This window comes from Salvelinus sp. IW2-2015, linkage group LG2, assembly GCF_002910315.2.
Source record: "Salvelinus sp. IW2-2015 linkage group LG2, ASM291031v2, whole genome shotgun sequence".
NCBI classification, from domain to species: domain Eukaryota; kingdom Metazoa; phylum Chordata; class Actinopteri; order Salmoniformes; family Salmonidae; genus Salvelinus; species Salvelinus sp. IW2-2015.
This window is the reverse complement of record NC_036839.1, coordinates 41,935,842-41,949,478: the sequence shown is the minus strand read 5'-3', so window position 1 is coordinate 41,949,478 and position 13,637 is coordinate 41,935,842. Positions and strand designations below refer to the sequence as shown.

General features: G+C 44.2%; 1 protein-coding gene across 1 annotated transcript in view; it reads left to right on the top strand.

Annotated features, from left to right (window-relative positions):
* The window catches only part of LOC111980265 (calcitonin gene-related peptide type 1 receptor), a 39,560-nt gene extending 26,433 nt beyond the window's left edge, over positions 1-13,127 (top strand). Inside the window, exons 3-13 of the mRNA XM_024010968.2 lie at positions 211-364; positions 2,618-2,728; positions 3,722-3,834; positions 4,213-4,304; positions 4,517-4,643; positions 5,414-5,567; positions 5,798-5,858; positions 6,134-6,200; positions 10,040-10,258; positions 12,134-12,175; positions 12,841-13,127. Coding sequence (XP_023866736.1) covers positions 211-364; positions 2,618-2,728; positions 3,722-3,834; positions 4,213-4,304; positions 4,517-4,643; positions 5,414-5,567; positions 5,798-5,858; positions 6,134-6,200; positions 10,040-10,258; positions 12,134-12,175; positions 12,841-13,062 — 1,362 coding nt within the window. The 3' untranslated portion in view covers positions 13,063-13,127. The remainder of the gene's footprint in view (positions 1-210; positions 365-2,617; positions 2,729-3,721; positions 3,835-4,212; positions 4,305-4,516; positions 4,644-5,413; positions 5,568-5,797; positions 5,859-6,133; positions 6,201-10,039; positions 10,259-12,133; positions 12,176-12,840) is intronic.
* The last annotated feature ends 510 nt before the right edge of the window (positions 13,128-13,637 follow it).

Genomic DNA, 13,637 nt, shown 5'->3' with positions numbered 1-13,637 from the left:
TATGTGTTATGGTATGGTATGGTATGTGATGTGATGCTATGTGTTATGGTATGGTATGTGATGTGATTCTATGTGTTATGGTATGGTATGTGATGTGATTCTATGTGTTATGGTATGGTATGTGATGAGATTCTATGTGTTATGGTATGGTATGTGATGTGATTCTATGTGTTATGGTATGGTATGTGATGTTATGGGTTCTCCTTGCAGATCTTAGTTGCGGCTAGCCCAGAGGTGAACAGTACCCAGCAGCACCTACAGCTGAACGTCTACCACGATATAGGAGTCACTAGGAACAAGATTGTGACAGCCCAGTTCGAGTGCTACCAGAAAATCATGAAGGATAACGACCACAACAAAATAGGTAAAAAAACAACAGAAATTACCTACTTTCAGGCACCTCTGTCATTGGCATAGTTGGTCATGGTGAATTATTATGTGTGTGTGTGTGTGGGGGGGGTGAGCATCAGAAAGTTGTCTTTTAGCAAAATTAGGTTGCTACATAATGTACATTAAAAAAAAAAATTGCCTGACGCCAAAAAAATCATGGTTATTGGCTACATCTTCAGCCCATTGGGTACGATGACTTGATTACTGAGTGCTTGTGCTCAWGCATGAGTTTGAATCCTAACTGGGATCGATTCATGTTGCATAAGCCCTCGAGTTGAGCACCTGATGTCCAACGAGGAGCTCTTTGATAGGGAGAAGAATAAAAACATCATCTGTTTTGTGTAGTCAATGACTAAGGTGTGATAATCCCACCAGTCTATTAGTATCCAGACCATTAACATTAACCAGTCGGCAGGTGAGGAGACAGTGCATCTTAAGCCAGCCTGAGGTACTGAGGGACTGAGGGACTGAGAGGAATGCCAATATATCAGTGTTGCTGTGGTGTAATTTACACAAGGTGCTGTAAACCTCTCATTTGGATGGTAATCCACTAGCGTTGTGTCTGATTAGCATTGCAGTCACACCGGCAATCAGCTAGGAGGTGTTCGCTTGGCGTCTTGGCTAATTAGAAATCCTACCACACAGAAAGGTGTGGCTCTAGGGTGTCTGTCTGAGATTGGTGGTTGTAAGTGCGTGAGGAGAGGTAAGGAATAGTGAGGAGGGGGAGCAGCAGAAGGCTAGGCTTCAGGAGAGAGAGGGAGCATCTGACAGAACAGATGTGAAGTGTTAGCTATGTTCAGTCATACTTAATGTTAGGGAACGCTACAGGTGCAATACCACAGCTTTTTAAAGACTCTAAACATAATCCTGATTTATCTGACCAAAACATGTGCAGATATTTGGAAAAGTGCATTTGCTACCTTTCTTTTCTTTTTATTTATATATATATKTTTTTTTWAATTAAACTAGGCAAGTCACTTAAAGACAAATTCTTATTTACAATGACGGCCTACACCGGCCAAACCCGGGCGACGCTGAGCCAGTTGTGCGCCGCCCTACGGGTCTGCCGATCACAGCCGGTTGTGATACAGCCTGGATTCAAACCAGGGTCTGTAGTGATGCTTCAAGCACTGAGATGCAGTGCCTTAGACCGCTGTGCCACTCGTTAGCCAATGCCAGGGGATTGTCAATTTCAATCCAAAGCTTTAAAACACACATCCCACCCCTGTTGTCAAAAACAAAGTCGGGCATACTAGATTGAACAAGATTACAAAGTCATAGTGAGAGAGGCAGGGTAGAAAAGCATCCTGGCTGATAATTAAACTATGAGAGAGGCAGGGGTAGAAGACATCCTGGTGATATTAACAATAGCTGGAGAGCAGGGTAGAAAACATCCTGGCTGATATTTAACATAGTGAGAGAGGCAGGGGTAGAAAGACATCCTTGGCTGATATTTAACATAGTGATGAGAGGCAGGGGTAGAAACACATCCTGGTGATATTTAACAAAGTGGAGAGAGACAGGGGTAGAAACACACATCCTGGCTGATATTTAACTATAGAGAGGTTTGTTACAGTAGAGGTGACATACTTGGATTAACAGGTGACAGGAGAAACACATCCTGGCTGATATTTAACAATTAGTGAGCAGAGGCGGGGTAGAAAAACCTCATGAATTATTTAACACAAGTGGAGGAAGACAGGGGTGACACATTCTGGCTGATTAATCATAGTGGAGAGAGCAGCGGGTAGAAACACATCCCTGGCTGATATTTAACATAACATTTTTTTTCCCAAAACTTGACTGTTTATGGTGGATGGAAGGACAGACGTCAGGAAACAGTTATATGGATGTAGGATGTTTCAATATCTGGGTTATTACAGTAATGTTCTCATTCCACCATACAATTTAGGAGCATGGCAGAATCGTAATCTATTAACCTGATTTGTAGGCAAGAATAAATAAAGACGTTAGCAACACAAATATCAGCAGGTGTCTCTATAACTACTGAGTTGGGGTCAACAAACAACATTTTACTTATATCACATATGGATTTCAACTGCGTATGATTGACGTGACCTGTTGATTCTTGCCTCTCAGTGACCTCTCAGTGACCTTCTCAGTGACCTCTCATGACCTCTCAGTGACCTCTCCAGTGACCTCTCAGTGCCTCCTGCTTATGTTGAACACCGTGCTTTATTGAACTCTGATGGTTTCTATGCTGCAGGCCAGTGTAGTAACCGGACCTGGGATGGGTGGCTGTGCTGGGACGACACAGAGGCAGGCTTCACTTCAGAACAGTACTGCCCTGACTACTTCCAGGACTTTGACCCCTCAGGTGAGCCCCTCGAAAGCCCACCAAGTGCCCACCGACATGGGCTAAAGTTCCTGGGGAGTGGGGACCCACCTTTTATGCAGGTTTTCATTTCAACCTGCAACTCACATAAAAACTGCTGAATTAAATGTAGAAAATGTAACTTTGAATCATTCCAGCTATTTCACGTGTTATGTTCTGTTTTGGAATAATTCTAAAATAGCAGATTCAAGGTGTTCCAATTCATTGGTTCCCTCGAACCAAGCAGATATAAATAAAGCACAGGGTTTATTTCTAGCCCAGCACTAACACATCTGTTTCAAATAATCCTAATCATATTCATCAGTCGGGACCAGGACCAGTTTCATCTGGTGTATTAGTGCTGGGCTGGAATAAAAGCCTGCACGTCATGTGGCTCTCCAGGACTGGAGTTCTACACCCCTAGTCTAATGGGGTGATATCATTGTTAGTGAAATCCAACATTACATTTACATTTAAGTCATTTAGCAGACGCTCTTATCCAGAGCGACTTACAAATTGGAAAGTTCATCCATATTCATCCTGGTCCCCCCATGGGGAATGAACCCACAACCCTGGTGTTGCAAGCGCCATGCTCTACCAACTGAGCCACACGGGACCAACATACAGTGGATCCTCCAGGATCAACATTGAGAAACACTGGGTTTGAGGCAGACACAGCGATCCTTCCTCCTTCCGGGCTAGTTTGGCCATTTTGAGGGGTAGTCCCATCCTTTTTTATCAAATTCCTTTCTTTTTTCCTTTTTTCATTTCCTTTTTATTTAATTCAAGTCCCAGAGGCTTCAGAAACTAAAGTCGCAGAGGCTTCAGAAACTATGTTACTTTAAAAGCACTTGCAAATTATATTACTGAGAGGAAAGATGACATTTTCTGAAAAAGGACCTGTTTTGAAGATGAACTTCAGATCTCTGCATGTTGAAGCCCGTATCTGATGTGGTTAGAGTTTCATCTCCTACATTTTGATGTAATGCTCTACAGAAATGGTGACAAAAATCTGCAGTGAGAACGGACACTGGTTTCTGCATCCCGACAGCAACCGAACGTGGACTAACTACACACGATGCAACGAGCACACTAGCGAAGGCAGAATGGTACGTCACTGTCTGAAACATTTTTATTCATCTTCTCAATTACACAGTATTTTGTCAAAAGAATATCAAATGGATGTTCTAGTAATTCAAAAACAATTGCCTGCTGCATGTGAGGAATGTTATTTTGCCCTCCTACAGAAACTTGCAGATTGTTATTTTGATTGAATGGACATACAGCATTTGAAAAAAAAGAGGCGAGATAGTTTTGACTAAGGCTTTGAGCTCTCTGCTCTGTGATTATCAGGGCTAATTTGACTATTTAACTAGAACAAGGGCATTTTATATTATTATTGAGTGCATTATGTAGTGCAATAGGGTGTTAGCCAGGCTAACACATGCTAGGATAATATGAGGCTTATCGTGTCTACTCTCTTCCAGACTGCCATGAATTTATTCTACTTGCTCCTCATTGGCCACGGCTTGTCACTGATATCCCTATTCATTTCCCTGGGAAATATTTTCAATTTCAAGTGAGTATAAATTAACCAAACAATTAAATAATGAAATACTCAAAGGCTTTGTTCCTCGGTGTGTTTTTATTCACAGATAGCTGATACAAAATAACTTTTCCCTTGTGTTTCTGTTTTTAACTCCACAATGACAACGTCTACTCCTTTTCCCCTTGTGTTTCTGTTTTTAACTCCACAATGACAACGTCTACTCCTTTCCCCCTTTCGTGTAGGAGTTTAAGTTGTCAACGAATCACTCTCCACAAAAACCTCTTCTTCTCCTTTGTATTGAACTCGGTCATTACCATCATCTGGCTGACCGCTGTGGCGAATAACCAGGAGCTGGTACAAAGAAACCCTGTGAGTTTATGGATCGTTGGAGGGATGGGTGGAGGGATGGGTGGAGGGATGGGTGGATGGATGGATGGATGGATGGGTGGGTGGGTAGGTAGGTAGGTAGGTAGGTAGGTAGGTAGGTAGGTAGGTAGGTAGGTAGGTAGGTAGGTAGGTAGGTAGGTAGGTAGGTAGGTAGGTAGGTAGGTGGTAGATAACATGTGTTTGTATATAAATATAAATAATTGTATATCTATATTATACTATGTAATGTATATCATACAGCCACACACCAATGTAACGGTAGGACACACACTGCTAATTTGCTGCTGCATTTATAGATATTCAATTCGATATTTAGCCCAGAAAAACTACATGACGTAGATCCAAATTGATAGTACTTATTTTTGCGTTAGCTAGGTAGCGTTAGCTAGGTAGCGTTAGCTAGGTAGCGTTAGCTAGGTAGCGTTAGCTAGCACCAGTCAAAACTCTGCTATTTTATATACTGTACCTTGTTCTCCATCTTCTTTTTAAATCGTAAGCCAGTGTGTTTTCAGCACTTTTATTTCCATGACTGATCAAAACTACTTTTCTCATGCTCTCGCTTGTCTCTCTGTGGCAGACTTTATGAGCAATATGTTAGGAACATCAAATCACAATAAAATCACAGTATCGAATCGAAAATACATATAGAATAGTGAGAATCGCAATAGATATGTTATCGGCACCTAAAGATGTTGATGATGTCGTATATTGTGAGGCCAGCCCTAAATTTCACCCCATGTTCCTCTTTCTAGACAAGCTGTAAAGTGTCCGTGTTCATCCATCTTTATCTGTTCGGCTGCAACTACTTCTGGATGCTCTGTGAAGGGATATACCTGCACACCCTCATCGTTGTTGCCGTGTTCGCTGAGAAACAGCACTTGATGTGGTACTATCTCCTCGGCTGGGGTAGGTTTTTGGGGGATGTGGTACTATCTCCTCGGTTGGGGTAGGTTTTTGGGGGATGTGGTACTATCTCCTCGGTTGGGGTAGGTTTTTGGGGGATGTGGTACTATCTCCATGGGTGGGGTAGATTTTGGGGATAACGTCATATCCCTTATAGGATATGAAGTTTGATGTTATTTCATGGAAATAGCATTGTTTGTCACTAACAAAGGATGTCTGTTGTTGTTTTTCAGGCTTTCCTCTAATTCCAGCATCTATACATGCGATCGCTCGCAGTTACTACTACAATGACAAGTGAGTTACTTTCAACGCTTTTTCCCTTAATTGTTTTCATTGAATTGATCATTCCTCAAACTACAAGCTATTCATACAGCATAATGCCTATTTCTTGTCATTAGTTTCTATGACAGCTACCAGTATTCCCTAGCCTGTATCGATTGCTTTCTAGTGCTTTCAATTACATTTTTTATTAATATTTTTCCTGTAAGCATCTCCTTTTAAATCGAATTTCAACAATAAAAGAAGGTGGCAGACCCTGAATGCCTGATTCGTCTCTCTCCCTCCTACAGTTGTTGGATAAGCTCCAACACTTCACTCCTCTACATAATCCATGGGCCCATCTGCGCTGCTCTGTTGGTAAGTCTGTAATACAGTTAGGTTGATGCATTTTAAAAACTATATTCTGGCGACTGTTGAGTGCAATCTTGGATAAAAAGAGGTTGCAGTGTACCAGAATGTTGTTTTAATTTTAAAGGGATAGTTCAGTGAAATTACATATTTAGTTTCCTTACCTTGAAAGCAGCCTATGGACAAGGAGAGACTGAAATTCACAGTTTAGTTTTGTTAAATTGGCCAATATCTACGTAAATAATTTCACAGAACTATCCCTTTAATTTAAATCAAATCAAATCAAATCACATTTTATTTGTCACATACACATGGTTAGCAGATGTTAATGCGAGTGTAGCGAAATGCTTGTGCTTCTAGTTCCGACAATGCAGTAATAACCAACGAGTAATCTAACCTAACAATTCCACAACTACTACCTTATACCCACAAGTGTAAAGGGATAAAGAATATGTACATAAAGATATATGAATGAGTGATGGTACCGAACGGCATAGGCAAGATGCAGTCGACTACTGTCCCGTCGATGTGGATAGGGGGGTGCTCCCTCTGCTGTTTCCTGAAGTCTACGATCATCTCCTTTGTTTTGTTGACATTGAGTGTGAGGTTATTTTCCTGACACCACACTCCAAGGGCCCTCACCTCCTCCCTGTAGGCCATCTCGTCTTTGTTGGTAATCAATTCTACCACTCTAGTGTCGTCTGCAAACTTGATGATTGAGTTGGAGGCGTGCATGGCCAGGCAGTCGTGGGTGAACAGGGAGTACAGGAGAGGGCTCAGAACACACCCTTGTGGGGCCCCAGTGTTGAGGATCAGCGGGGTGAAGATGTTGTTACCTACCCTCACCACCTGGGGGCGGCCCGTCAGGAAGTCCAGMACCCAGTTGCACAGGGCGGGGTCGAGACCCAGGGTCGCCCCCAGGTGGTGAGGGTAGGTAACAACATCTTCACCCCGCTGATCCTCAACACTATGGTGTTAAATGCTGAGCTGTAGTCGATGAACAGCATTCTCACATAGGTATTCCTCTTGTCCAGATGGGTTAGAGCAGTGTGGTTGCGATTGCGTCGTCTGTGGACCTATTGGGGCGGTAAGCAAATTAGAGTGGGTCTAAGGTGTCAGGTGGAGGTGATAGGGTCCTTGACTAGTCTCTCAAAGCACTTCATGATGACGGAAGTGAGTGCTACGGGGCGGTAGTTGTTTAGCTCAGTTACCTTAGCTTTCTTAGGAACAGGAACAATGGTGGCCCTCTTGAAGCATGTGGGAACAACAGACTGGGATAAGGATGATTGAATATGTCCGTAAACACACCAGCCAGCTGGTCTGCGCATGCTCTGAGGACGCGGCTGGGGATGCTGTCTGGGCTTGCAGCCTTGRGAGGGTTAAAACGTTTAAATGTTTTACTCACGTCGGCTGCAGTGAAGGAGAGTCTGCAGGTTTTGGTAGCGGGCCGTGTCAGTGGCACTGTATTGTCCTCAAAGCGAGCAATAAGTTGTTTAGTCTGTCTGGGAGCAAGACATCCTGGTCCGCGACGGGCCTGGTTTTCTTTTTGTAATCCGTGATTGACTGTAGACCCTTCCACATACCTCTTGTTTCTGAGCCGTTGAATTGCGACTCTGCTTTGTCTCTATACTGATGCTTAGCTTGTTTGATTGCCTTGCGGAGGGAATAGCTACACTGTTTGTATTCGGTCATGTTTCCGGTCACCTTGCCCTGGTTAAAAGCAGTGGTTCGCGCTTTCAGTTTCGCGTGAATGCTGCCATCAATGCACGGTTTCTGGTTTGGGAATGTTTTAATAGTTGCTGTGGGTACGACATCGCCGATGCACTTGCTAATAAACTCGCTCACCGAATCAGCGTATTCGTCAATGTTGTTGTTTGACGCAATGCGGAACATATCCCAATCCACGTGATCGAAGCGATCTTGAAGCGTGGGATCAGATTGGTCGGACCAGCGTTGAACAGACCTGAGCGCYAGAGCTTCCTGTTTTAGTCTCTGTCTATAGGCAGGGAGCAACAAAATGGAGTCGTGGTCACCTTTTCCGAAAGGAGGGTGGGGGAGGGCCTTATATGCGTCGCGGAAGTTAGAATAACAATGATCTAGGGTTTTACCAGCCCTGGTAGCACAATGGATATGCTGATAGAATTTAGGGAGTTTTGTTTTTAGATTAGCCTTGTTAAAATCCCCAGCAACAATGAATGCAGCCTCAGGATATGTGGTTTCTAGTTTACATAGAGTCAAATAAAGTTCGTTCAGGGCCATCGATGTGTCTGCTTTGGGGGGAATATATACGGCTGTGATTATAATCGAAGATAATTCCCATGGTAGATAATGTSGTCGATATTTGATTGTGAGGAATTCTAAGTCAGGTGAACAGAAGGACTTGAGTTCCTGTATGTTGTTATGATCACACCACGTCTCGTTAATCATAAGGCATACCATCCCCTCTTCTTACCAGAAAGATGCTTGTTTCTGTCGGTGCGATGCGTGAAGAAACCAGGTGGCTGTACCGACTCCGATAGCGTGTCTCGAGTGAGCCATGTTTCCGTGAAGCAAAGAACGTTACAGTCTCTTATGTCTCTCTGGAATGCTACCCTTGCTCGGATTTCATCAACCTTGTTGTCAAGAGACTGGACATTGGCGAGTAGTATGCTAGGGAGTGGTGCGCGATGTGCCCGTCTCCGGAGCTTGATCAGAAGAGCGCTTCGTCTATCCCTTTTACGGCGTCGTTGTTTTGGTTCGCCAGCTGGGATCCGATCCATTGTCCTGGGTGGTTGGCAAAACAGAGGATCTGCTTCGGGAAAGTCGTATTCCTGGTCGTAATGATGGTGAGTTGACGTTGCTCTTATATCCAGTAGTTATTTTTTCCCTGCAGTTTGGCCTCAACGGTTGGTCCCTCTGTGGACTGACCCGCTCATGAGTCATTTGGCAGAACAACATGTCACTGGTCACCCTTCAAAGGAAACCGGCAAATTATTATCTGAGGGTCCAATCTGGTACACAGCTGCATTGTCTTATCAGATGTGCTGATGTTTCTATATTTTGAGGACTTCTGCATAATGTGCTACCTTGTTGTGCTGCTACTCCAGTTTCAACTGTTCTGCCTGCAGCTATGGAACACTGACCTGTTCGCCCGACGTGCTACCTTGCCCCGGACCTGCTGTTTTCGACCCTCTCTCTCTCCCCCCCCCTCTCTCTCTCTCTCTACCGCACCTGCTGTCTCGACCTCTGAAAACTAACATTTACTCCTGAGGTGCTGAGCTGTTGCACCCTCTACAACCACTGTTATTATTATTTGACCCTGCTGGTCATCTATGAACATCTTGAAGAACGATCATGCCTTCATAATTTCCATGTACTCTTATAATCTCTACCCAGCACAGCCAAAAGAGGACTGGCCACCCCTCGGAGCCTGGTTCCTCTCTAGGTTTCTTCCTAGGTTCCTGACTTTCTAGGGAGTTTTTCCTAGTCACTGTGCTTCTACATCTGCATTGCTTTCTGTTTGGGGTTTAAAGCTGGGTTTCTGTAAAAGCACATCTGCTAATGTAAAAATGGCTTAAAAAATACATTTGATTTGATTTGATGTTTTCTCCTTGTTTGGTCAATACGAGAAGTGTAATGGTGATTTTGTGAATCCACTCTCGACATCAGTGATTCAGAAACTTAAGAATTACCCATAATTCACAATTTTTCAACATCAAGAAGTGAACACACTGTTGCTAACAGTCCTGAACAGTATTTCTTATATTTTTCCTGTATGGTGATTGCGGGTCCTTTGGATAAGCATGTCCTCTATACTGCTAATATTATTCTGACTAATTTGTCAGTTTTCTCTCTCCTTCTCTTTTAAGGTGAACCTGTTCTTCCTGTTGAACATTGTGCGTGTCCTGATCACCAAGTTGAAGGTGACCCACCAGGCTGAGTCCAGCCTCTACATGAAGGCCGTGCGCGCCACCCTGATTCTTGTGCCTCTCCTGGGCATCCAGTACGTCCTGTTGCCCTACAAACCAGAGGAACGGGTCTCCTCTGAGATCTACGACTACATCATGCACATCTTAATGCATTATCAGGTAAGACTATCTATTCTCTACTAGTTACCCCGCCTCAGTGAAATGATACATTTCAAGGTTTACGGATGTTAGAATGAATTTCTATGTAAAATGCCTTCAGAAAGTATTCATAGCCCTTGACTTGTTGTTGTTACAGCCTGAATTCAAAAGTGATTAAATATATACACTATATATACACAGGTATGTGGACATCCCTTCAAATTAGTGGATTCAGCTATTTCAGCCACACCCGTTGCTGACAGGTGTATAAAATCGAGCACACAACCATGCAATCTCCATAGACAAACATTGGCAGTAGAATGGCCTTACTGTAGAGCTCAGTGACTCATTGTGGCACCGTTATAGGATACCACCTTTCCCAAAAGTCAGTTCTTCAAATATCTTCCCTGCTAGAGCTGCCCCGGTCAACTGTAAGTACTGTTATTGTGAAATGGAAACATCTAGGAGCAACAACGGCTCAGCCGTGACGTGGTAGGCCACACAAGCTCACAGAACGGGACCACCAAGTGCTTAAGCGCGTAGCGTGTAAAAATCATCTGCCCTCGGTTGTAACACTCACTACCGAGTTCCAAACTGCCTCGGGAAACAATGTCAGCACAAGAACTGTTCGTTGGGAGCTTCATGAAATGAGTTTTCATGGCCGAGCAGCCGCAAACAAGCCTAAGATCACCGTGTGCAATGCCAAGTGTCGGCTGGAGTTGTGTGAAGCTTGCCGCCATTGTACTCTGGAGCAGTGGAAACGCGTTCTCACAGCCATTAAATTCTGTAACTTTTTTAAAGTCATCATTGACCTCATTGTGACATCCCTGAGCTGTTTCCCTCCTCTCCGGCAACTGAGTTAGGAAGGACGCCTGTATCTTTGCAGTGACTGGTTGTATCAATACACCCTCCAATGTGTAATTAATAACTTCACCATGCTCAAAGGGATATTCAATGTCTGCTTTTTTATTTTGACTTATCTACCAAGAGGTGCACTTCTTTGCGAGGCTTTGGAAAACCTCCATGGTTTTTGTGGTTGAATCTGTGTTTGAAATTCACTGCTCGACTGATGGAACTTTCAGATAATTGTATGTGTGGAGTTGAAAGATGAGATAGTCAATCAAAAATCATGGTTAACACTATTATTGAACAGAGAGACTTAACTTATTATGTGACTTGTTAGGCACATTTTTACTCCTGAATTTATTTTGTCTTTCTATAACAAACGGGTTGAATATCTATTGACTTAATACGTTTCACTTTTCATTCAGGATGTAATACAACAAAAAGTGGAAAAAGTCCAGGGGTGTGAATACTTTCTGATGGCATTGGATATGTGTGTTGTCCGTAGTCCCTTGGCAGATGTTCTTGTCCAGAGTTACTATAAGCGCATCAAACACATTAATCTGAAGCCGCCGTCTCTCACTGTGTTCCCTATTATTGGCTTGTGAGTATTTATGAAGACCAGGTCGACGCCTTTCAGCTCCGGCATCTTTATCCCATGGCCTGTGGAAGACTGGCAGGAAGGAAAACATAAGTCACTGTCTGGGAGGGGAGGGTCGAATGCTGCAGCTTATGATGGGGAGGTGCAGTCGGAGCGTTCTGGGGCCAGGCTGAATCAGCTCAATAAATCATACAACACAACGTCTTTGTCTCTGTCTCTGTCTCTCTCTGTCTCTCTCTGTCTCTCTCTCTATCGCTCTCTCTCTCTCTCTTTCGCTCTCTCTCACACTTGTTTTACATGCTCCTCGAAAGCTGCCAAAATGCATGAAAGTGGCAAAATCAGCATTCTGCCCAATGCCTCAACTGTTTTTTGCTGTTTGAGAACTTGAGACATTCTCCTCGGGAAGTGATGATGCATTTATCACCTGACTGGGCAACACATTTTTTTTTCAGGGGCTGCTGGTGGCCACCATCTTCTGCTTCTTCAACGGAGAGGTACGTGTCTCACGCACAATCATGTCCATCAGGTTTTCTGAAATCCCAGATAAATTATTCTGGGTTGGATGATTCCCTTGCCAGCCTATTCACTGGGAGTTTTGGGACTGTTTCAGGAATTTTGCAACCCTCTCCTCCCCTGTACCTCCTTGTCCTCAGCCCCCTGTGTGTATACGCCGAGGTTAGGACACTTCCTCTTTGCATACCCTCCCCGGGAGTTGACCTGGGGATGTATCTTGGGACGTTGACCTTCCAGAGCATTGCATGGGAGCGTGTTAGAGTTTCTGGAGAGGATTCTCCCAGACTAGAGATCATGAAAGCATTGGCAGGCATCCAGAGACAGTCAAGGGACAGTCCACAGAGTGGTATCAGCAGTGCTGGAGAGGGTTTTGTACCAAAGTAGTAATTTGGGTTTGGATTTGGTTTGCTTGACCCTTTATCTCCTTTGACAGCCATGCTTCACAAAACGCATGGCGAGGACAAGGGTCAATATGGTCCTTGTAAATGACTGGAAGATGGCGAGGCAAATACTGAATGAAGATACATGGAGGGTCTTGCAATTCGGGTTAATTCAGTCTTAGTCATTCATGAAAGTAATTCATTGCTAACTTTATTCATGTATTTTCTGTGTACTGAATCTTACGGTCCACATTGTGTCTTGGCAGGTGCAAGGGGTTCTGAGGAGACATTGGAACCAGTACCGTATGCAGTTCGGGAGCACCTTGACCCACTCGGATGCCATGCGGTCCGCCTCATACACAGCCTCGTCCATCACCGATGTCCAGGGCTGCTACAGCATCGACAGCAACACAGAACATTTGAATGGCAAGGGGGGCTGCCTTGACGTTGAGACCTCCATCTTAAAATCGGAGAACCCGTTTGCCTGAAGAAAGGCTAACTCTGCTGCGTAATTTGGGAATGGAGGGGAGGGAAGGGGGGTGGGGGGTGCAGCGTGTTTGAGAATGGAGGTTGGGGGGGATGCAGCATGTTTGGAAATGGAGAGGGCTGCATCTTGTTTGGAATGGAGGGTTGGGGGAAGAAGGGGGGGGTGCAGCATGTTTGGGAATGTAGGGGAGGGGTGGGTGAAGAGGGGGCTGCAGCGTGTTTGGGATGAGGGTGAGGGGTGGGGGAAGTGGTGGGGGGCTGCAGCATGTTTAGGAATGGAGTTGAGGGAAGGGGGAGGCTGCAGTTTGTTACTATGGTTACTGGGTTACTGTCACACAGCGAGGTTGGAGAACTGAACTGTCCTCCCGATATTTGCTGCATAAGCACCCCCCTCAAAAAGAAGGGATAAACAATAGAAGCATTATACACACTGAAAAAAAACTACCTTCGATTAACATGTTTAAATGGGCACTTAATCGTTTTATCTGCCTTGTGAGAATCACTATTTTTCATGTATCCATGTTCTGAGATGCTGTTCCACTTTTCAGAGGAAGCCAAATGTATATATTCTGATTAT